The 24,376-nt window shown below is 35.2% G+C and overlaps 1 protein-coding gene across 1 annotated transcript in view; it reads left to right on the forward strand.

Annotated features, from left to right (window-relative positions):
• The window catches only part of LOC149786015 (E3 ubiquitin-protein ligase rnf213-alpha-like), a 431,187-nt gene that overhangs the window by 45,566 nt on the left and 361,245 nt on the right, over positions 1 to 24,376 (forward strand). Inside the window, exons 8-9 of the mRNA XM_089978093.1 lie at positions 4,290 to 4,570; positions 19,461 to 19,729. Coding sequence (XP_089834219.1) covers positions 4,290 to 4,570; positions 19,461 to 19,729 — 550 coding nt within the window. The remainder of the gene's footprint in view (positions 1 to 4,289; positions 4,571 to 19,460; positions 19,730 to 24,376) is intronic.

Genomic DNA, 24,376 nt, shown 5'->3' on the forward strand with positions numbered 1-24,376 from the left:
AGGAGTCAGAGTAACACTAACATGATGATATGACATTATAATATCATGAACGATTTAATTACCAATCATGCAATCAATTACATATTCTCCACTGGGGCATCAATGACTCTCATTCGTCCACCAACACCTTCAAGTAGCATTGTTTTGTCTGAGAGTATAACAGTGACTGCTGTGCACTTAGCTATAGCTCCTCTTGCCACACGAGCTCAAAATTATATATCAGCTACAGATTGTCTAAATAAATCCATGTGTTCCAGTGAAAATTAATAGATCGGATACAGTGTTGTAAAATCTAGTTGTGATATTTGTAGACCAGAATCAACATTTTGATCACGTCCCATGAACGTCATCAAACAATGATATGCACGTGCAAAATGATTGTTATCAAAGTTAAGTATTATGTCCTCAGCTGGTTCTTGATGTTCATTTATTCTCAGTGAAACTTCAGTAACACCAAGTTTGTCAAGTATCATTGCACTGTGTGTTTGTGAGTTTGCTTGTGCAGTATCTTGGAAAGCAAAAATGATGTTTTGCAGTGCAGAGACACCTTTCTGTGATGCTATCTGCCATTTGAATAAACCATTAATGTTACTTTGAACACTGTCTGTGGTCATTGTCAACCATGTTAATGTTGATTTACCACCTGAGTCCATAAAAGAGAGCAACCGTTCTTCGGTCAAGGATCATTGTTGGCTTCCACAAGGAAAGTTTTGTCAGTATTATTTTACCTGCATCACTGACAGGCCACTAAATTGCATCATCATTGGTAGCCTTACATACAAGTACAGCTGTATGCTTGGCTCCAAAAATAACCTTTCTGACATTTCTGCAAAATCCAAAGATATGTGTCATTGGAATTGCACATGAAGATCTTCTACTTCCTTCCTTCAGCATTGATTGATATGCTGCAAATCCTAAGTTGAATTTGGGTTAGTACCATGAACCACCAGAGCCACATCAACGTCAGCAATGCCTGCAAAATTTCTTGGTCATCTTATATCATATTGTCTGTTGTCAGGGTAGTCAAAAGTATCCTTCACAAACATCATTGATGGCCCAACTGATCTTGAATAATCATCAGAATATCTTGCTAGACCCAATATCGTTGTGGCAACTTTGACGTCGTTCTTGCATATTTTAATGTTTTCTATCAATCATGTATGTAGCGCTGTTGAATAATGCCATAATGTTATTATTAACAAAAGCAACTCTAACGTCTTTGTTATATTCAGTATCATCTGTTTGTAAAATTTCACCTTCTACTTTAATAAGTGCTTCAGTGGGTAAGAAATATCTACTTGTATCCTGAACTTGCAGTTCAATTCATCCATGCTGATTTGGCTCTCATACGTCATAAGAATAATATTGATAATCATGGACCGATTCATCCTTGAGAACTGGTGCATCATTGTCAAATGCTGGATCAGATTCACGTTTATCCCTTTACCTCATGCAAGCGCCTTTGGATGCCTCTACTCCATTTGCATGGAAGCGCCTTTAGACGGCTCTACTCCATTCCCATGGAAGTGCCTTTTGACGTTTCTACTCCATTCGCATGGAAGCGCCTTTTGATGTCTGCTGTAAACACCTGCCATTTTTAGCAGGTTTTCATAGCACCAACTTCGGGGAAAACCCCCTATTAGATACCTCATTCATTGTTGTGAATGACCATTACAGCAGATCACGTTCTTGCTGTTAATGCTCCGGTAGAAACCTGCTATTTAAAATAACTTGGTCATATTCTCCACTCTCCAGAATGGAGGTCGCGGATTTTGTTCAGTACTTTTCTCGATTAGAATCACAACTATGAAAGCTTCAATAACTTTGGTAAAGGCTCTGATATTGATGTAGGCAGCAATTAGTTTTTATATATTATCAAATTCAGATGACTTAGTGATGTAGACGTGGACAAAAAAACTTGTAAATTTAAGCTTTATTTTGATCTGAAATTCTGGTCTGTTCAACCTCCCTGCTGCTCATCTACATCCTTAACTTTATCAACTATACTTTCAAATTGATGAAACAGCTTCTTTAGTTTATTCACAAGCAAATTTAATCAACCAAAACCTAAAGCATCTACTACACAAGTGGTGTACATAGCTGGTTATGAATGGTGCCTGTCTGACCTTCAGCATGGCATCATATATAGAAGTGCTGACTGTCAGTTTGTTCATTGGAATGCAGAAAATACATAGTGAGAATCATCTTTCCACTAGTTTCTCTTGCATAATGGTGACATTAACATGAGGTTTGAACTAAACCACCTAATATTTCATTCTTTCTTCTGAAAATCATACATTTCTGACCCCCATCTACAAGTTTTTAATACATAATCTATTTGACCTGGTGTAAATAATAATAATAATAATAATAATAATAATAATAATAATAATAATAATGATAATAAAGACTTTATTTAGAGAAGGTAACTCAATTAGTTACAGAACTAATCCACCTTGAGGCCTTCTATATGTTATGTACAATATATACAGAATATACAACATGATGTGAAGAATCTGGCTTGACACTAAATAATTAAGTAATTTTAAAATTCAAGTATCAAGCCTGGAACACATGCACAGGCATCAGTGAACACATAAACTTATATAAAACATAAAATGTTATCCTGCATTGAAAAATTCAGCTATGAAAATGATGCAAAATTACAGAAAAGCAGAAAGATCATTCCTTGCATTTTTGTAGTTCACTAAGCCCTTGAGCACAATGTCCTGTTCTTAAACAAGTGAGTTTTGACCAGCTTTCTATTTGCTTGTATTGAAAAAGTAGATAGCATTCTGACATTGATTTTAAGGTCAATCAGGTCTTGGTTCAGGCTTATAGCTCTGCTGGATTGTGGGCATGATGACACAAACATGTAAGAATGGATTTTCCTCTTTGAGTAAAAGATCCACATACTGGATTCAAATAATGGTTCTTGAAAACAAATGTTTTTCTCTCCAAAAATATTAATTATTGATTCAACCAGATTTATCATATGTGTATGTATTGCCTTGTTAAGAAAAATGTAGCGTTTTTCTCTCTTGACATCAGGTTCAAGGTAAAATGTGATATTGAAGAATTTTATACTGAACTTGCTGGTATCATGTGCATATTAACTTGAACATTTAAGAAAATATTTATTTTGTCAAATTTGATATGTCTGAGTTCTGAGAATATTAGAGAGTGTTTCAAAACTCAGCACTTAAAATGAATAAAAAAGATAGAAAGAAACAGATTTATTTTGGATTCTTGGAAGTTCTTTTATGTCAAGAGTAGAATGTGACAGACCCTTCGAGGGGCTTTAAGTATGTCAAACACATTTCAGATACTTAAATATTGCTTTTTGTATTCCTTATTATTTCTCAATGAGAAACTACATCACTCTGTTAGATTTAACTGTCCAACAAATTATTGTGTAAATGTAAGAACTTTGCACTCAGATAAAGCTAATTAAAAGAAATTTATCTCCAATTACAGCTCAGGTATACATATTTTCAAACTATTCAAAACTATATCAAGTGCAGGGGAAGTTACTGGTGCTGTTATTATTAATGTTCCTGTTTGGTTCCAATATAGCCAGTTTTGTATTTTGCACAGGGTTTAAATTTATAAGAAGAAAAGTTACTCAACACCAGATCTTTGGGATCATATGTTATTTAAATAAAAAATCTAGAAATGCTTATGTTGGCATGAATCAGTTTTATTCATGCATGCAATATATACCAGATGATATGGATATCTGGCTCAGAGTGATTACCACAGTTTAAGTGTTAAACTTATTGAGCCCGGGGTTATAACTGATCCCATTTTTAGAAAGCAGTAATGTGCACTGATTATTTTTCTTGAAGATTTGCTTCCAGTTTTGTCTAAAAGCTCATAAACTTGTAGAGATTGTTAACAGATTGGAGCCTTGACTTGCAGTAGAATCTGATAATTATAATTCTACCCACAGGTAACAAAGGAAGCAAATCTAGTCTGGATGGGTCAGTGGAAGTATAGAATATCTAAACTTCTTTTTGAGGGAAATAGGTTGGCGATTAAAATTAAGGCCAGTCACCAAGAAATAAAAATGTGTATTTAGACTGCAATATATATACATTATATAACACACTAAAAAAACTCAAGGATAACTTCTGAGTCCAGCTGTTCAGAATGTCATCTTCTGAATGAGCCTTACAAATTTCTTATTAAGTCTTGAAAACTTTGACTTAGATTCCATTAATAGAGGATGTATGAGATCCCTTGCTTTTAAAAGAGCATCTAATTGCACCAGTATTTTATTTTGACAGCTGAATACCATAGGTTTGATGGGATTATGAACCCAGATTTGAGCAACTGGCAATGGTTGAAAAGCAAATTCCAGAATAATTATGTAGGGAAGCTGGCAGAAGAAGCTGAACTATTTGCTGAGAGTTTTTCCTCCATAATACAGTTACCATCTGCAGGAAACAGATCATCTGCTGTGGATGTAGAAACTACTGACAAGTTGGACATGCTCTTGTGTGGCTTAGAGAAAAGATACCAGATTGATGCAAAGTGTTGGGCATCTACAGAAGAGTTCAGACAAAAGGTATGTAAAATAACTGTTTTGATTTTTAAAGGAAACACGGAAGGAAGAAAACAAACTGTAGAGTTGGGTCTACTTCATATAAAGGATTTAAGAAATAAAAATTGTACATACATATTCTGAGAATCCATTTACCAATGCAGTAAACACTGCTATGAGTGACCTCTGCTTTGAGCGACCACCTGTCATTTCCAACCACAGTGGTAATGCACGGATCAATTTTATTATATAAACACTCAGTCATAAGCAACCACCTGCTGAACGTGACCAGCGACCGCAATGTCTTGGCAAAATATGCATTTCGGCACTGCTATGAATGAACGTGATCGCAAAAATGAGGATAAACTCCACTGACCTTTATTTAATCTCTGTAAAAATAGGCTGGCTACCAATGTCTGAATTTTTTTATCTATGCCTATAGTGTTTTATACTTTCTGTCATAAACCAAACTAAAGTATTTGTAGATTATTTCCTAGTCTGGATCCCTGCTTTTTATGCTCCCAGTGCTGTTCTCTGCTATTTGCATAGGGGTGAGCAATGCAAGGAGCATAAAAAGCAGGGAACCAGACTAATTATTCCTGCACTTAGCCTGCTTCCCAACCTTATTGTTGGACCCAGCATCCCTATCAATGATCATATCATGAGAACAGACAGACACCACTGACCTATATGTAATAAATTGTTACGACCGCTTGATTGGTAATGATTGTTCTAATAAAAAACAAACATAAAAGGAATATTCAAAAAAAAGAATTGTTGCTACCAGTGATAGATGCTACAGTCCGTAAATGAGGCTAATGTACATGTCATGAATTGCCATTGTAGTGCCAAAGTTGACGTAGTGGTCGTATATATTGTTTGTATTTAGAGTTAATCCGTATTGCCGGGGGTGAATAAAGTCATTGTCTAGTACCCTTTACCTCATGTAAGCGCCTTTGGACACCTCTACTCCATTCACATGGAAGCGCCTTTTGACGCCTCTACTCCATTCGCATGGAAGCTCCTTTTGACATCTGCTGTAAACATCAGCCATTTTAAGCCGGTTTTCATAGTGCCACCTTCGGGGAAAAACCCCTATTAAATACTACATTCATTTCAGCGAATGACAATTACATCAGATCACGTGGTCACTGTTTATGCTCTGGTCGATATCTGCTATTTAAAGTAACTGGTTTGTAATCTCCACTCTCTAAAATGGAGGTCGCGGATTTCATTCAGTACTTACAAAGTTTTTACGATTAGAATCACAACTATGAAAGATTCAATAACTTAGGTAAAGGCTCTGATATTGATGTAGGCAGCAATTAGTTTTTATATATTATCAAATTCAGATGACTTAGTGATGTAGACGTGGACAAAATAACTTGTAAATTTCGAGTATGAGAAATGGCAGCTATGGTTGGTCACGCGGTCTCACTGACTTGACAGTGAATGAGTTCTCTCAAGATTTTAAAGCACATAAAAAATTCTTCTGTGAAAAATAATTACACAGCTATAACAATTGGACTTTACTCTTAAATTTTTCCATACATAATAATATGTACCAAAAATGTAAAATGGTTAAAATTGCTTTAAATGTAACATATACTACACTGCTTAACAGTTAACAGACAGGCCTATGCGTATTGTCGAATAGTTAACAGGTGTTCTATTTTTAGTGCACTGCACTTGGTAACTTTGCTCTATGAGGTAAAGGGGTACCAGCAAGAGAGTGATGTGATGTGATGTGATTTGGATTTTTAACATAGCCTTTAACAATTTTTCAGTCATATCGCTACGATGTCTGCAGTGTGGCAGTTTATAGTGATGTCTAACACTGGGGCATCATGCCACAGACATGTAGCATGATGTCCCACCCAGTCACATTATCCTGACACTGGGCCGACCAGTCCTAACACTAACCTCTTAATGCTGAGCACCAAGTGAAGCAGCTGTTAGTACCATTTTTTGTAAGTCTTTGGTATGACTCGGCCGGGGATCGAACCCACAACCTCCCGCATCCAAGGCGGACGCTCTAACCACTAGGCCACCGGAGCGGTTACCAGCAAGAGAGAATTATTTGCAGGATTTGATTGATAGTGTTCAAGACTTGTGATGTTTGTTGTATCTCCCTTGATGTTAAGTGATTACATCCCAATCACGAAGCTGTCATCTGTTCAAATTGGTGTGACCGGGTTACACACATCTCTTACAGAGTTAATCCCTGTATGTCATCATTGAATGAAGCCGTTGACTTTTGTCTCTGATTAAATGCTTTTATTTCTGGATGAGATAATTGTTTCTTTTTATTTCAATAATTGTTAGATATGCAATGCACATGTATAGATTTTTCATAATTTCCCACAGCCCAATCAAAACCATCTTTACGTTCAATATTACAACTGAGCTCTAATAATTTTAACACCTAGAACCATACTAACAATAGACAAACCTCCAACTAAAAAGTGACAAATTTTAGGCTGGAGAAAATAATTATTTTAACTGAAAAAAGTGAAAATGAGCAGACCACTCACAAAAAAAGCGGTTTAAACATCAGCAAAACAAATTTAGGTTGTTATAAAGGAAAAAGAGTAATTCAGAAATGATTTCAAATGCTAAAATATGTGATCTTAAATGTAAATGTGATTTCATGTTTAATGATAGAAGTATATCTTTATTGCTCTATAATTTTGTTTTAGATGACTGCATACAATATTTTTGCAAGAACTATCAATAAGAATAGAATATATTTACAGTGATTGTGGTTATTTTTCTTGAAATTGCTCTGAAACTGGACCTTTGAAACTGGTCTTTTTGTACTAACCTTCTATGAGAGACCACCTGTCTTGAGAGACTGCTTTTTGTTGGCAGAAGGGGCGGTCTCTCATAACAGGTTTTACTGTATAGTCAAACATCCATTATCTCAAAACCCACTGGGGGACAGAGATTTTTGTATATATAATGAGAGTTGTCTGGATGATTCAGTATTTATGACTGACTGGAAATACATATTATCTGGATTAAATGGGTCCAGTTGACTCAGTGTGTTTGTGTTTGTTAGTAACTAAGTAAATATTAATGTTTTGTGGACATTTGACATGTTTAAGGGATGAAATAGTGCAAACAATAAAAATATAATTAAACATCCATAATGGAATGATAACTTATGTATGATGGGCAATGATTTTATCTGTGGTCATCTGAAAACAAGTGTAGAGCTTTTTATAATGGAGGGTAAATTTGGTTTTCATTGATTTTGTTCACACATGTGCTGGTAGTTGATTAACTTTCATGGCCTATGAATTCACCATTGGTCTTTGATTGACATCAATTAAATTGGATTGGACTTCACAAGACCTTTGATAAACCCATTAGAAGTCTTTAATCATGGTTGATTAGATTTATTTTTCTGTATGATAAATTACATATTGTCATCACAATGCTCACTGACATTTGGGTGTAAGGATAAACAATTTCTTTTATGAACTATCTCATTCCTGTCTCTGTCTATCCCTTAATTATTTTATTTTAACTTTAACAAGATAATTGGTTATTGACAGTAATTAGAATTCTATTAGATTATATTCAATTGTGCTTCTTTCTGGTTACTACTGCTCTGTTCTGTGTTGATTTTGTGACTGGCAAATTAATTTAATTTTGTACACTGTAATTACAGCTTTCAGGCCAAATTAGTTATCTTCGGTAGGGACTAATCTGGATAACTGGTGTCTGGATAATTGATGTTTATACCCTATGTGGATCAGACTTCATTTTGCTTAACTGGATTATTGATGTTTTACACTTTGTGGATCATACTTCATTTCGCTCAACTGGATAATTGATGTTTTACCTTATGTGGATCAGACTTCATTTTGCTTAACTGGGTAATTGATGTTTTACCCTATGTGGATCAGACTTCATTTCGCTCAACTGGATAATTGATGTTTTACCCTATGTGGATCAGACTTCATTTTGCTTAACTGGGTAATTGATGTTTTACCCTATGTGGATCAGACTTCGTTTTGCTTAACTGGGTAATTGATATTTTACCCTATGTGGATCAGACTTCATTTCGCTCAACTGGATAATTGATGTTTTACCCTATGTGGATCAGACTTCATTTTGCTTAACTGGGTAATTGATGTTTTACCCTATGTGGATCAGACTTCATTTTGCTTAATTGGGTAATTGATATTTTACCCTATGTGGATCAGACTTCATTTCGCTTAACTGGATAATTGATGTTTTACCCTATGTGGATCAGACTTCATTTTGCTTAACTGGGTAATCAATATTTTACCCTATGTGGATCAGACTTCATTTCGCTCAACTGGATAATTGATGTTTTACCTTATGTGGATCAGACTTCATTTTGCTTAACTGGGTAATTGATATTTTACCCTATGTGGATCAGACTTCATTTTGCTCAACTGGATAATTGATGTTTTACCCTGTGTGGATCAGACTTCATTTTGCTTAACTGGGTAATTGATGTTTTACCTTATGTGGATCACACTTCATTTTGCTTAAGTGGGTAATTGATATTTTACCCTATGTGGATCAGACTTCATTTCGCTTAACTGGATAATCGATGTTTTACCCTATGTGGATCAGACTTCATTTTGCTTAACTGGATAATTGATGTTTTACCCTATGTTGATTGGACTTCATTTTGCTTAACTGGGTAATAGATGTAAATTTTGAATATGAGAAATGGCAGCTACGGTTGGTCACGTGGCCTCACTGACATGACGGTGAATGAGTTCTCTCAAGATTTTAAAGCACATAAAAAATTATTCCGTGAAAAATAATTACACAGCTATAACAATCGGACTTTACTCTTACATTTTTCCACACATAATAGATGTGTACCAAAAATGTAAAATGGTTAAAATTGCTGTTAAATGTAACATACACTACAGTGCTTAACAGTTAACAAGCAGGCCTTTGTGTATGGAGTTGAATAGGTAACAGGTGTTCTGTTTATAGCACTTCACTTTGTAACTATGCTCTATGAGGTTAAGGGTTAACTGGATAATTTATGTTTTACCCTATGTGGATCAGACTTCATTTTGCTTAACTGGATAAGTGATGTTTTAACCTATGTGGATCAGACTTCATTTTGCTTAACTGGGTAATTGATGTTTTACCCTATGTGGATCAAACTTCATTTTGCTTAACTGGATAATTGATGTTTTACCCTATGTGGACCAGACTTCATTTTGCTTAACTGGATAATTTATGTTTTACCCTATGTGGATCAGATCTTAAAGAAAAGATTCAGAGTAGTCATTTTGAAATACATGCAACAAACTTTCTTTGGTTACTCATCTTCATGCTTGCCATGTATAAACAAGGAAATTAAGAGAGAAACAAGTTGAAGGCAGATTGGGTGTTCCAGAATGTTGGGTCTTTTTAGTGTGCTGGCCAATCTTTGTTATGAATCAGTTTTAATTTATGGAGGATAGTCTGCTAGAAACCAGATTGATACTCTCTGCCATTTTAATGCCTCACATTATTGTTGTGAATTTATGACCTGAGCAACCAGTTTTATGTGCATCGTTTGCAACAGGTTTTCATGTATCTAGCAGTAACTGAGGTACAGCAGTAGAATAAACATTGGCTGTTTCATTCTTGATTGAAGTTGTAATCTTAATACAGAAAATGTTACCAATGATGTTGAGAGCAGCTAAGCTTCATTTTAGTTTCTTACAAACATTAATTGAATCTTTTCTTATTTGACTGAGAATAATCCAGTGTCATTAATAGTTACATATTACCAGAAACTACTTTTGTCAAAACATATCACCCTTATGAACACACAAGTATGTAAGAGTGTGAAATATGATTTAAACAGCAGTTACCTACTATTGTTGCATTGCCTTTTCTGGAACATTAACTCTCCAAATTTCAGTGATTTTTCACTGTTATTTCAATAGATTTGAATGAAATAATGGATACAAATCCTACAGCACTTTATTAACTACTACAATATTTCACTATAAATGAAACATAATTATACAGACATTATATGCAACCAAAAATACAATGTGTGTTTCTTGTAAGATGATCATCCCTATTTTTCATTGCCAACCCTAGCACACCCCAGGGCAACAAAAAAAATAAATTCCCATAATTAATGTGTGCGTCTAATTGAGCTGGTTTGCCCAGTATTTGAAGAACTTAGTACATTATATAAACTGATCATTGTTATATATAACAAATACCTACCTACCTTAATTTTAAAACCGGTGCAGTAGGAGATGCATATATTCTTTTGTTTTGGCCTGACATACATGAGATATGGGAGATGTACTTTAGACTGAACTTTTGAATGTACAAACTGAGATGCTGTTGTGATCACTTGAATGAGCTAACAATTTATAATCAGGCATGACCAATGTTTATCATGATATAATTACACTGATTTTACTCAGAATTCTTGAACAACTAGAATATTTCACTAGTATAAACAATATTATTATATGATAATTTTTTTTCTCCATTAATTTTAAATCATGCAGTATTTTGCCATGCTGTTTGGCCTCATATTGCACAACATGTGTCTCTAGAAATAGTTTGTATTAGAAACTACTTTGATTGTAATCAATGTATGCTCATGTAGCAGATGCTTTAGCTTTTGGTTTATTAGATTTGTTTGTGGGTGAAATAAAGCTGTATCATCCATCTGAAAGTTGAGATCATAAAGTTAACAAAATGGATGAGTTTATTAAGTCACAAATGAAACTTTCAAGCAATAAACAAATGTGATATTTGCAAGTCCAAAACAAATGTGAGAGATGCAGTATTAACAATACCATTCTGATCATTTGAACAGTTATTTATTAGATATGTGTGTAATTTTTACAAATAAGATGGTTCAGACTATGACCAGTGCTCTCTGGGATCTATGAAAATATAGTATAGCATAGCATATAGAGGCCAAGGGCTGTAGCATTTTTATTAGATACGTACCATTTTATGTCAAAGTACTAAATTCAAGAAAAAAATGCAACTGAAGGTTTTGGTAGAAAAGTAAGAACCCCAGAGCCAATAAGCCAAGGTGGCAAAGAATTCTTTTTTTCTGCCAGCCAAATGGGCTGTCACAAAGCAGCTGGTTTGCAATTTTCCATGTTAAACTTTTTTATGCTATGTTCTGGCTTTTGACTAGCGATAGAAGCCATACCGTTCATGAAAATAGTTTGGGACCCTACAAAGAGTATGCAAGTAACAAAAAATAAACATATCTTCTTTAGCTAGTAATAAGAATGGAAAATATAATTCTTACATTTTTGCATCTTGAATTTCCTCAAAATGTACTTTCTTAGTTCTGCAAATCCAAATTACATGACAATGTAAATGGTTTCAAAACTTGATACACAACATGAAATTGTACCATAACTTTGACTTCATTTCCAAGAGCAATCACATTCTCCTTACAGCATTCAAAATTAAATTAATTTGATAATTTCAATTGAAAGGATTAATATCTCACATTATGATTCCATACAGTCAGTGATAGAATAGAAACACACATGCAGATGATTCAAGGCTGGTCCCTCCAGTGGATGCTCCATTGCTTAAATCACATGTATATTGTACGGAATTGATGCAGTTAATGAATCCAGTCCATCACATGCAGAAAAGGTGAATTGAGTAGAATTGACAGAAAAACAAAATCCATCCTTTCCAGACCAACTGGAAAGTTGTTTCAATATGCATTCACAGTGTGACTCTGAATGGCAATTTTTAAGTAGACCAGAATGAGAATTATTCTGGAAACTAATGAACGTTCAAACAATGGCAGTGCTAGTATATGTGCACATTAATATTGTTACTGTGTATTTATGAATGTACTGTTATGTATTTATTTTTGAATACAGCATTTGTTTCTTGTAGTGTGTTTTATAAATTGGAAGCCTTAGGTAGAAAACAAAATGAGTATATATTATAAACTACATTTGCATGGGAAAATATGAACACATCTTTTTGGAGTAATACTGCACTGTCATGCAGTTTTACTCAGAAAAACTTGTAACCTATAAATATCTCTTATGACATTGAACTACAATTCCTTTTGTGGGCCAGTGAAACAAATCCACAAAGAAATGACCTTCTTTGATAACCACAGATATCTGGCAAAATTATGATCACTTTCCCACCAGTAATCTGTATTGTGTCCCTGCTTAGATTCTGAAAGGGAATCAGTTTGGAATTGTATAACTTCCAAATCATCCTGGTCAAATTGCTTCTCATTTAGCTTATTTGATGCTACTGTAGAGTTGGTAATAATAGTTCAAATCTTTATGGCACAACTCACAAAATGCTAGTCCAGGTCTTTAGTTTTCTCACTGATTGATCAATTACATTCCCATCAACTTTACATTAAAGCCATCCTCATTTACACACATTTTGCAAACTATCATTCAAACTTTTTGTGTTCATGTCCCGCTCATTAATTTTAGCTGCCATTTTTGGCAAGCATGCTTATTCCATGATTTATGTGAAGATTCATTTGGCAAGTACAAACTTTTGACCAGTCAGCAATCATCTGTTAAATAACATACAGAATGAATACCATTATACGGATAATTGCAGAGTGGGCCCAGACAGAACAGTATTTGAAAACTGGATAAGAGATGATAAAAAACATTGTCCATATCAATGAAAATCAGATTCAGGTCATGTGAAAAGTGGAATTATGCTTAAAAACAGAACACAGTCATCTGAGGGCAGTTAAATTCAAGTTAAAAAGTAAAAATAATAAGAACAAATATGGAAGAAAAATATTGTTCCCAAAATGAATAATACAATCAGAGCCATCACAAATGAAAAATATAAATTTTGCTGAAAATCATTCAAAATGTACAAGAAACAAAAACTAAATTAAATTAAAAAGGAATAGGTTTGTTTTTATGCCAATGATACTTTTTGTATTTGACATTTTATCAATGAAATTTCAGTGACATTTCAGTCACAAATTCTTGCTGATGTTTTCAGATATTTTGACAAAATCTAAGTGCAATTGGGTGAAATACCATCATTTTTGTGAAATAACAGACTTAACTGAAATTTTAGTCACATTTTCACTAGTCTTGTCCAAAGCCTTTCTTTTGCCCCTACAGTCAGTGCTGCTTCATGAGTATACACAAAAGTTTCCTCATTGCCAAGAGATGATGAAACAAAACAGAGGTGGTTTGTCACCTTTTCTAAGCTTAAGCTGATGGATTTTGCCTCTAGTTATTTGATTCATTCCCCTTGACTGGCTCCTTCCACCTTTGCCACAGATATGGACTTCTGTTTTCATCCTGGACCTTGGCTTGTCTCATAGTCAAGTCTTTAGAGGCACTGGAACTAAAGACTAGAACACTAGTTACAGTTGTCTAACGTATGATCTCTTTTCATCTGCCTCATTCAGTCAGTTGGCATGGGAATCATGTCCAGCTGCTTTACAACATTTGTTAGATAGTTTAGCTAAAACAGCCAGGCATGCACTTTTGATGTATAAATTACTCATTTGGGAGCTTCTATACCTTGCTAGAGATGCTGATTTGGAGACTTCCAGAGGTTTGCTGGATCACAGTAAAAACCTTTTGACAGCTGTTCCACTTGATGCTGACATTCTTCTCAGAGGTCTGATCCTCTTGCATTGCAGAACTTGACGAACCAACAACATTGGTCCTTGGCTGTGACTCCAACTGGGCAAGAAGCATGCTTACCCTAATTGGTCATCAGGTCCTCCTCTCAGGTTTTTAAAACAGTGTCAACTGTAATATCCACTTGAGCAGCTCCAGTTCAGAGATCCTTCCCCTACATCGTTCCATACATAAGGCAGTGGTAGAGGCTAAGGGAGGAAGTCATTGGACACTTCCCTCTTCCCTTAAGAAATGAGATAATTTGCTATAGGGAATCAAACCCTCTCATGCAGTGTCTTCCCCTTATCAAAGTATATGTAGGTGCCATACAATCTGTCCTTTTTGATGCTTTTTCAAGAAACACTCAATATATGGGTCCTTTCCACTTAAAGTATGGTTACTGGCTTTGTTTCAGAAACCTCTCCTTTTGCAGGTCCCTATTTCTTTTCACTGTACAGACTGGTTCATGTGAATGAAATTCACACTCTTCTACAGAAGAAAGTAGATGCGAGCATGGTGTCAAGAAAAGGTGGAAAATCTTGATTTATAGTTGATGTTTAAATATCAAATAGATTTCTAAAGGAAGAACATTTCAAAATGGGGACAACTGCCTAGGTCATTAATTTCATAAGGTCCAGTAATGGGTTGTCTCCATAGATTTTAATGATTACTACCTTTGGATCCTCATCTTCCCACCTCATGTTTTGTTTGGGCCTGGAAGTGTTTCAGTTTTGGGGTCTTCCATTTGGCTTTGTATGATGGGAGTAATAGTGGCTCACTTGGGGTTCTTAGTGCTTTCTACCCACCAGTATTTTGATGATTGGTTGATTACATTGACCTTATATATACTCTTATAAAGAACATATCCTGCAGTTGGTCAAAGGTGGCTTATCTGGATTTAATCTCCAACACGTAGAAGTCCTAACTTATCCCTTCTCAGGACTTTATATAGTAGTGGATGAATTTCTTCATCATTTGAGAGAGGTTTAGTGTTTCTAGTCTCTGCTTCTAGCAAACTGGAGACAATGCAAGGACCCTCTGTCAGCTTTGATCCCTGTTCAATCCTATTTTCATTGTTGTCTGAGTTGGTGGCATGGCAGGTATAGTTTTGTGACTGAAGTTGCATTTTATACCATAGGGGTGGGACCTGTGTCACAGCATAAGGTGTGTCTCTTCAACTTTAACACTTGGCTTATCTCAATCATTTGATCTGCCAAGGCCAGTTTGCATGATTGTCAGCTGCATCACCCAAGATAGGATATACTCTACTGCCAAAGCTTACAAATGCCAGGTGGAGAATCATCTTTAATTGGTGCAGTAGGAACCATGTTCACCTTGTCTTTCCTCTTTTAACTGCAGTTGCTGATTTTCTTCTCTTCTATTTCAAGGAAAGAGAATGTTCTCCATTGGGTTGAGTCTGCAATTTTTAATCGCATCAAGTATTTTGAACTTCAGAAACTGGTATCTCACTAACTCACTTAATGCCTTGATGGAACCTTTTATGTGTTTGTTGTGTGTTCTCTTGGTGTTGTGTAAAATTGAGAACCTGAACCTTAAGACAGTTTTCCACCTCCTGCCTTGTCGGTGGAAAAGGGTTGTTTACATTTCAGTGGTAGCTATGATGTAGTTTCTTTGCCAGTCTGAGTTGCTGGTGAAGAATCATTTTCGGTTTCACCTGTTTCTATTTACATTTCCAGTCTCACTTTGCTATGTGCTGGGGATGATCATTATCCAAGCTGAACCTTTAGGTTTTATTCAGCTTCATCTAAAAGGGGGAGGAAAGGTTCAAAATGTCTCTCTCTCCTCACAAGGATTCTTATTTTGTAATATTTAATTGACTCCCATGTCCAGATAGATTGGCCTCACACTCAAGAGAGCTAATCAGTCTCTCACCAAGAAGTATCTTTCTTTCATGAAAATTAAGCCTATGAGATTATGGCTATTGCTGCATGTTAGGTCCACTTCAATCATGCATCTTTGGATGATGTCATGCAAACTTCTTTCTGGAGGTCTCACTCAACCTTTTCATCCTTTTACATTTGATCTTTGGTTCATTTGTTCACCTCATCCAGTTCTGACAGCTCATGTTACCAGGTCATCTACCAGCTTGCAGTAGGAAAATGTAGGAACACTGATATGGGAAGGTAAGTACATCAGCCTCCCTTCTAAGTGGTAGATTCAGCAATGCAATAGGAGCAGGCAATGTATTACTGCTATTAAAATGTATTTATCTTTTTAGCTCTACTGGTAATAGACCAGAAAAGCTTATGGGATGATCTGTTGTCCATCATCCATTTTATTATCATTATTTTCTTAGAACAGATAGTCAAATCAACATGGGGGTTTTCACTAAAAGACTTCTTCTGATGTCTAATTGGTCCTAAATGAGAATGGTGCAGATCTGATGTCCAACATAGCCACCATAGTAGACATATTGAAAATTCTGCTAATTCTTCTGAATGCAATTTCATATCAACATGGGGCTTTCACTAAAATACTGCTCCTAAATAAAAATGTCACCAATTTGAATGCAGTAGCAGCCATCTTGTTATTGCTGCTGCTCCTGAATGGAAAATCATATCTTGAAAATATTGTTATGCCTGCTCCTCTCCAAATGGATGGCTATAACAGCATGGGGTTTTGACCAGTAGACTCATTATGATACCTAGTTGGTACTACAATGGTGCCAGTTACACATCCAGTATGACTGTCATGACCACTATCTTTACAATCTTGTTGTCACTACTTCCCCAGAATGGATGATCATTATGATGTGGGTTTTTCACCAAAAGACTTAATGATGTCTACTTTGTCCTAAATGAAAATGGTGCCAAACTGATATCCAGTATTTGTACCATGGCAGTTAATTTGAAATTCTTTTTATCACTACAGGATATTGGAGATGGTTTCAACTTTTGACTTGACACCTGGAAACTCTTTTTGTCAAGTAGAGCATCAGTCCCTTTTTTGGGTGGTGGTTGGGGATGGATTAATTTAAATTATGTAATTCTTCCCTTCTACAGTAAAAGATTTCCTTCTACCACCCATCTCTGATGTCCAATAGTCTTGGTCCAAGCCAAAAGAGGAAAATATTTAATATGTTGGATATGAGTAAAGAATGAGCTGGACTATTGTTCTTTTCTTTCTAGCCCTTGAATTAATAATCAGAGATGGGAATATTTAGTTTGGACTGGGGACTTAGTAGCCTGAAACAGGCAATGCTATAGTACCAGGTAAAAAAAATACAAAAACAAAATAAACTTCAGTCCTTACCATTAGAGAAGGAAGTGGGTCTGACAGATGATATATATATTCAGGGTCTTACAAAATAAAATTGTTTCAAGTAGCAGCATTAATTTGACTTTTTCTACATGACAGTGTGCAATGCAATCTTTCCACTCAGCAGGTTTTGTAAGCATTATTAACATTTTGTGGTATTTAGGCCAAAATAGAAGATGAAAGCAAAGAAATAAAACATTGCACAACCTTGCTCCAGAGCAAAAAGAGAGAGAGAGAGAGTCCATTAAAGTTCACCTAAAATTACATGGCAAATTTCAATTTATTTTCAGGGAGAATGTTTAATAAAGACCATTACCAGAAGAAGAAAAAAAAAAACTTTATTCTCCCAAAAACAGTGGTCTGATTCACAGATGGAGAAAATAAAACAACTCCATCTTTAGTTGAAAGCAGCAGCTGATTATGGAATATTCAAGCCAAAATCCACCCTAATTCTTAACTTCTCTGACATACTTTTGTCTCTAAGCTTCTTGTTGACACATTTCCCATACCTGTAATTAACCAGTTGATTTACATTGAAATTAAAATACAATATATTGTCTTGCTTTTTATGCAGAATTGATAGCATCCTGTCTTTTATTTTTAAAAGTATCAACAAACTTGAATAATTCTGGTTTGCTAATTATAATTAAAGTATTAGGGCTTACACAAAGAAAATTATGTCATAGAAGGTGATTACATGTGCAGAAAATCCTCACCTTTTAATTATATTTGGCTAGATGGTACAAAAAGTTAATCAAGACATAATTTGTACCCTTGCACTCAATTATCCCATTCCCATTAATCTTACATACTAGGTGTTTATCTGGATCGATGACACATGATGGGTATCATTATGTCTTGACCACACTTTCATCTGTTAGACAGTGCATAGTTATCTTTCATACATTTTATTGTTCTGAGGTGTACAAATTAATTTTGATAGAAATATAATTATTGTTTACTTTCTGTCGGCACCAGCAGTTTGGAAAATTTTAGGTAGAATTTAGTTCTTTATATAAAATATTAGAACAAAAGTAAATTTGATCATTATTGATTGATGGTGCATGAGGGCGTTAAATAAAGTTTCATGGATTGATGGTACCATGTATAAAAAAATTAGTATGAAAAATTTCAGACACAACAGTAATCACTGATTTCTATGCAGATCATATATTCCCATTTGGAATATTTGAGTCCTTTTATATCAGTGATAGAATCTGTCTGTCCAAGATAGGAATTAACACTGATTATTGGCTATTCAACTTGAGTTTATTTAAATAAGTTTTAGCAAGTATTTAATTGAAATAATATTGTGTTAGAATAACAAAAATGTTTTAGTAGACCCCATATTAGTAAGAAGCAAGAGAAAGCAGTCACGTTTTGTTCAGGTTTTACTTGAAATATTTCAGTGATTATCTAATCTAGTCTGATAAAAAAGGTTGAAAATCTATATTGGTAGGTTGGGTCATTTGGGGTACATCTCACCCATTTGTAAAACTCAGAATTCATTACAGACAGAAATGTCTGTATCATTTTAGTGCACATATTGACTGTTGGTAGATAGGTACATCAGTATATCATTTGGCTCTTCAGCTCTGATCAGGGGAAGGGACCTTGCAGCATATTTTTATATTGCATCTGATGTTTGGTAACTGATAAATCCATGTGAAATAACATCACTCTACCCCCTCACTCTAACCATTTTAAATTACCAAACTTACATCAATATCACAGATTCCACTTTGCTTCAATTGCACTGGTCATTCTGGTCATCTGAACGGAGCATCTGTGGATGTGTCGTGCAACTATCATGTGATGAATATCTTACCATATGATTATTATCATGGTTCAGAAATGCATCAAAATACAAAATGGATGTATTAATATACATGATTCAGAGCAATTGGATTCCAGTGTCCAATATATTTGTTTGAGGAGTTTTACTTTTAGCCTGTTTCTTAAGACAGAAACCTGACCTTAGTGTAACTTTGCAATTTCAGATGTCCAATATCCTGCTGACACCTATTTTTAAGTCATTAGAGGCAGAGAAGGAAACACCGCTCACTGGTTACACTGAGACTCAACAGATGGCAGAGGAACGGATGCAGGTGGCACTTGTTTTGTTGACTGTGATTGGCCGAAACAAGCTTCAGTTGTCCCCAAAGAACAGCTCCTTTCTGGCCAGATCTTTGCTGCTCAGACCTCATCATGAGACTGGTGAACTATATGACCTTGAAGCTGCAGAGTATTACTTTGCCAGTGACAAAGAGTAATTATCATTGACTTGTATTGTCATATGAATCTTTATAATGAAACAAAGATGTTGAGATAGGTGATTCAGTTCATGGATGTTTATATACTTATTATGAGTGTGCTTTAATGAAATAGAGAGTCCATTAAATGCAATAAAATTACATTGAATTAAGAGTTTAATATTGTATTCTCAATGATATTATGGCATTATGCAAATAGAGCATTATGTAAACTGCATAATTCAGCAGCTAAGAGTTTCTACCATGATAAATGCAGAGGAAAAATAATGAACTCTTATAATTGCCACCCAGAACTATTTTATTTTAAATACATTGCATGTTACTATTGAATTATTACCTCTTGTTTGGATGCTAGTCCCCAGCACAAGCTTAACATTCCCTTCATCTCTTTGGAGGACCAGAACTATAAGACAGCAGGACATGTGTCTAATTCCTTAGTCATATCCAACATGTGGAATATTTTCCCCTTTTTCCATGGTTTGCTATGTGTCTGGGTGCTTGATGATTTTTGTCTTCATGGTTGTCTTTTGGGTATTTTCTGAGCCAAATATATCCTCTTTACTGTGGTTTAGGTTGTTTTCTCCCCAGTCTTTGCTTGTAGTATATATGTGTCCCTTTTGTTGTTTTTTAGTGTTTTAGAACCTTGCTTAGTGAATCTGTGCTTCATTTATTTCTTATCTTTGTAGCCAGTGGTAGGGTAAGTATATCTTACTCGTTTTTGGTTTTGGTTCAGCCTTTATTATGTTGCAAGATGTAAAAAAATGAGGGCATAAAGAACTTTCAAGGCCATGTGGGACACCTACTTTTCCGCTGCTCTGAAGGCTGCCTGATGAAGGTGAGTCTTCCCTTCCATGTATACAGGTCACCGCATCAGACATTAGTCATTGATCACTGTGCCAAGTGTTGAGTAATGGTCCTTCTGTGTGTGTCACAAGATCTGAGTGCTTGTCAAGGTTCAGTCATTGGCACCTGGCATTGAATACTGGTCACTGATAAGTGGGCAATGCTCTTTGAGGGCTGGACACTGGTCATTTAACTGGATAACTGGTCTTGACCTCCAATCTAGGGAGATGGATCTGCTTGATACATTGACCTTTTCTATGTTGCCATTTCATCTCTACATAGATAGGTATTTGGGGTTTGCTGACCTGTTTAGGAATGGGATCAAATTGGTATCTCCTCTTTGTCTATGTTTCTTTCTAATTCCTACAGTATTTGGAGACTTTCACTATCCAGTAGTGAGTCTTCCTCATATGACATTGATAATGCCTCTTCTTTGATTCCATGTTTCATCAGCAGGGCAGGCCTTAGATGTTCGCCTTTTTCTCTGGCCTCATTTAATTAGGGGTGGGGGCACTGCTTTCATTTCAGGATATTGAGAAGAGATTGTTGATCCCATTCTCCAGAAAGGAAACATTAGAGGTTTTAGTCCTGTGTTCTTGTGAAGATCAGAAAGGATAGTTCTGTCTTGCCTTGAGAGCTAAGTCAGGATGATGACTTTCAATTTACGTTGAGTTTTCTGAAGAACAAGTTGAATCGGGACCTACTCTTCCTTTAGAGGTCCCTTCTTCTTCAGAGGAAAAAGATAAGGCCTGTTATTCCTGCATTCAGAGATGATTCTGGAACTCACTCAGAAGTATACTTAGGGTCATGAGCCTGCCAAACAGCAGAAGGGTAATATGTCCTCTCTTCCACACTTTGAGCTCTGGTTTCCACCTCTGTTTATAATGTTCATTAACCTTTTATTCATGTGCTTCCCAGCTGAAGATATTGGCTTAGGCCTGGCCTCATTTCTCAGTCAGATGTTTAGAAATGTTGGAACTTAAGACTAGAACTCTAGTTACACTTGCCTCAAAAGATGATCTGTTTTGAGCTGCTTCCTTCAGTTTTGCTGAAGGAGGAATCTTTGCTCCTAGCAGCTTTACAGGGACTGTTGGAGGGTTTTGCTAACACATCAAAGCATGCACTTTTGATGTCCATGGTGCTCACTGCAGAGGTTTCTCCAGCTTTGTAGAGCTTGTGCTTTGAATCCGCAAATCCTGACAAATTGTTAATTGTCATGTGGTACACTGCTTTCAGCCTACCAACAGATCTGTTAAAGAAATGTCCCTATCTTGCAGATTGGTTGTCTAGAACCATTGGCCTTTCACACAGAGTTATTTCCCCTTGAACCATTGTTACCACTGACCACAATATCCAGGTTACACAACCCCACAGAGTTTGATGACGTCCAGTAAAAGATGAAAATACAATATCAGAGTCACATACTATATGAGCCATATTTTAGTATTAAGACAGTGATATACATTATGCATGTGTTGACATGAAATAACTTTGTTACACATTCAATTCTTTCAAAATAATGACTATACAAAATTGTTATTATAAATCGCATGTTCATCCTTCAATCTTCCCTGACAGGAATGATACCACTAGATTCTACAAACCAAACAATTTCTTTTCCAATATTTACAGGATTAATTGATTAATGCAGTCACAAAATGTTCATGGTCCTTTTATTTGATAATCTGGTATCATGTTCTTTGCACAAAAAAATTATTATTATTTATAAGCAGTGAAATTGTTCAAATTGCAACAGCCACAACATTGACATGATATTGTTGTATCTGTGATATTGTTATATCTGTGCACTTTATTTGAACAAAACAAAAATAAGAAATATATTTTCTGATAAAGACTCAGTAACTTATTTTTTAATGCAGTTGCAATTTTATTTTTTTCATCCTTAATATAATTTGACATCATATATTGTTGCCATCTTGAAAAGCTTATTATCACTACTGCATCTGAATCGAAAGGTATATCAACGTGGGGTTGACACCAAATGACTTTTTACAGCATCTAGTTTGTTCTAAATTAAAATGGTGCCAATATGACTTCCAATATCATGATGACCTTTTTGAAAGTTTAGTTGTTGCTACTGCTAGATGGATGGCCTCATCAATGTTTAGTTGTTCCTAAATGAAAATGGTGCTGATCTGACATCCAGTATAGTTGCCATGGCTGCTGTCTTGAAAATTTTGTTATTGTTATTCTAAGGCCATATTACATGAAATTTTTGCTAAAAGACTTGTTAAGATTTTTAATTGGTCCTAAATGAAATGGTTCTGATCTGAGATCCAAAATGGTTATTTTCTTGGAAATTTCATTATTGCTACCCCAGTTCAGTTAAAAGTCACATTGACATCAGGTTTTCACCAGAAGACTCCTTATAATATATAGTTTGTTCTGAATTAACATTGCACTGGTTGGACCCACAATATGGCTACTATGACAGCCAGTATGAAAATCATCTGATTGCTACTTTCAGTGGATAGTCATTTTCAGATAGGACTTCCACCAGAAGACTTCTAATGATGTCTAGTTGGTCTTAAATGAATATGATGCTGATGTTACATCCAATATGGCCACTACAGCAGCTAATTTTAAATTCTTGTTCTTGTTCAGAATATCATATATGGTTTTAATACTCAGCAGTTATAAAGAAGAAATGGACTAGTATTGAATTCATGGAAATTCTTTTTGGACAGTATTGTGGCTGTCCCTTCCAGGGACATTTATCTTGTTTTGTTATGTTGCAAGCATTTAAGTAACTGTCAAGAAACTAATTTCACTTGGTTGCTGTTTGTTATAAAAGTTAACCAATTCGAAGGAGAAGTCTGCTAGAATGATTTAAAATTTGAAGCCAGTGATACTTACAGTAGTAATTTTACTACCTGCCAATTTATATAATGCTGAAAAATAAGATAGCACCATGCTCAATGAAAATTATTTATTGCTGGGTAAGATCAATATATATATATATATATATATATATATATATATATATATATATATATATATATATATATATATATATATATATATATATATATATATATGTGTGTGTGTGTGTGTGTTAGCGGTTTCTGAAACATAACTGAATATGTTTTATCTCTGTCAGCTGATGTTTTAAGTAGTGTCAGGAAGTAAGCAACATCAATGTTGTCAGACATCCAAAACACAAAGCATGAGCTCGAAATTTCTTTACAGAATGCACTAAACAAACTGGAAAACTGGTGCACATGTAATGGCATGGTGGTAAATACTGGTAAAACTAAAATATTACTTATCTCAACACGGCAAAGAAGGACAAATCTTGATAGTGATGAACTATGTCTGACATGGAAGGATACAAATCTGCAAATAGTCTGTCATGATAGGCTACTTGGTGTTCTGGTAGATAATAACCTATCATGGACTGAACATGTCAAACATACCAGTAAAAAAGTCAATTCAAGTTTATGGCTTCTCAGTAGGATAAGACATTTTCTCCCAGAAAGGCACAGGAAACTATTTTATAACAGTTACATACAACCCTATTTGGACTACTGTAGTACAGCATGGGGTAATTCAAATGATAAAAACATAGCAAAGCTGGCACATCTTCAAAAAAGAGCATTTGGGCTAATATCAATCCAGAAAGAAAGCAAGGAAAGTTTAGCTGGTAGGTTAAAAATATTACCTATTAAAGACCGAATCTGTTTGAGAAAAGCCAAATTAATGTACAGGATATCTCAGAATAGTGCTCCTGAATATTTACAATCACTATTCCAGTATAGGCTACCTGGTAATACTCCCCA

The sequence above is a fragment of the Sinohyriopsis cumingii genome, chromosome 12 (genome assembly GCF_028554795.1).
Source record: "Sinohyriopsis cumingii isolate HCF-2022 chromosome 12, ASM2855479v2, whole genome shotgun sequence".
NCBI classification, from domain to species: domain Eukaryota; kingdom Metazoa; phylum Mollusca; class Bivalvia; order Unionida; family Unionidae; genus Sinohyriopsis; species Sinohyriopsis cumingii.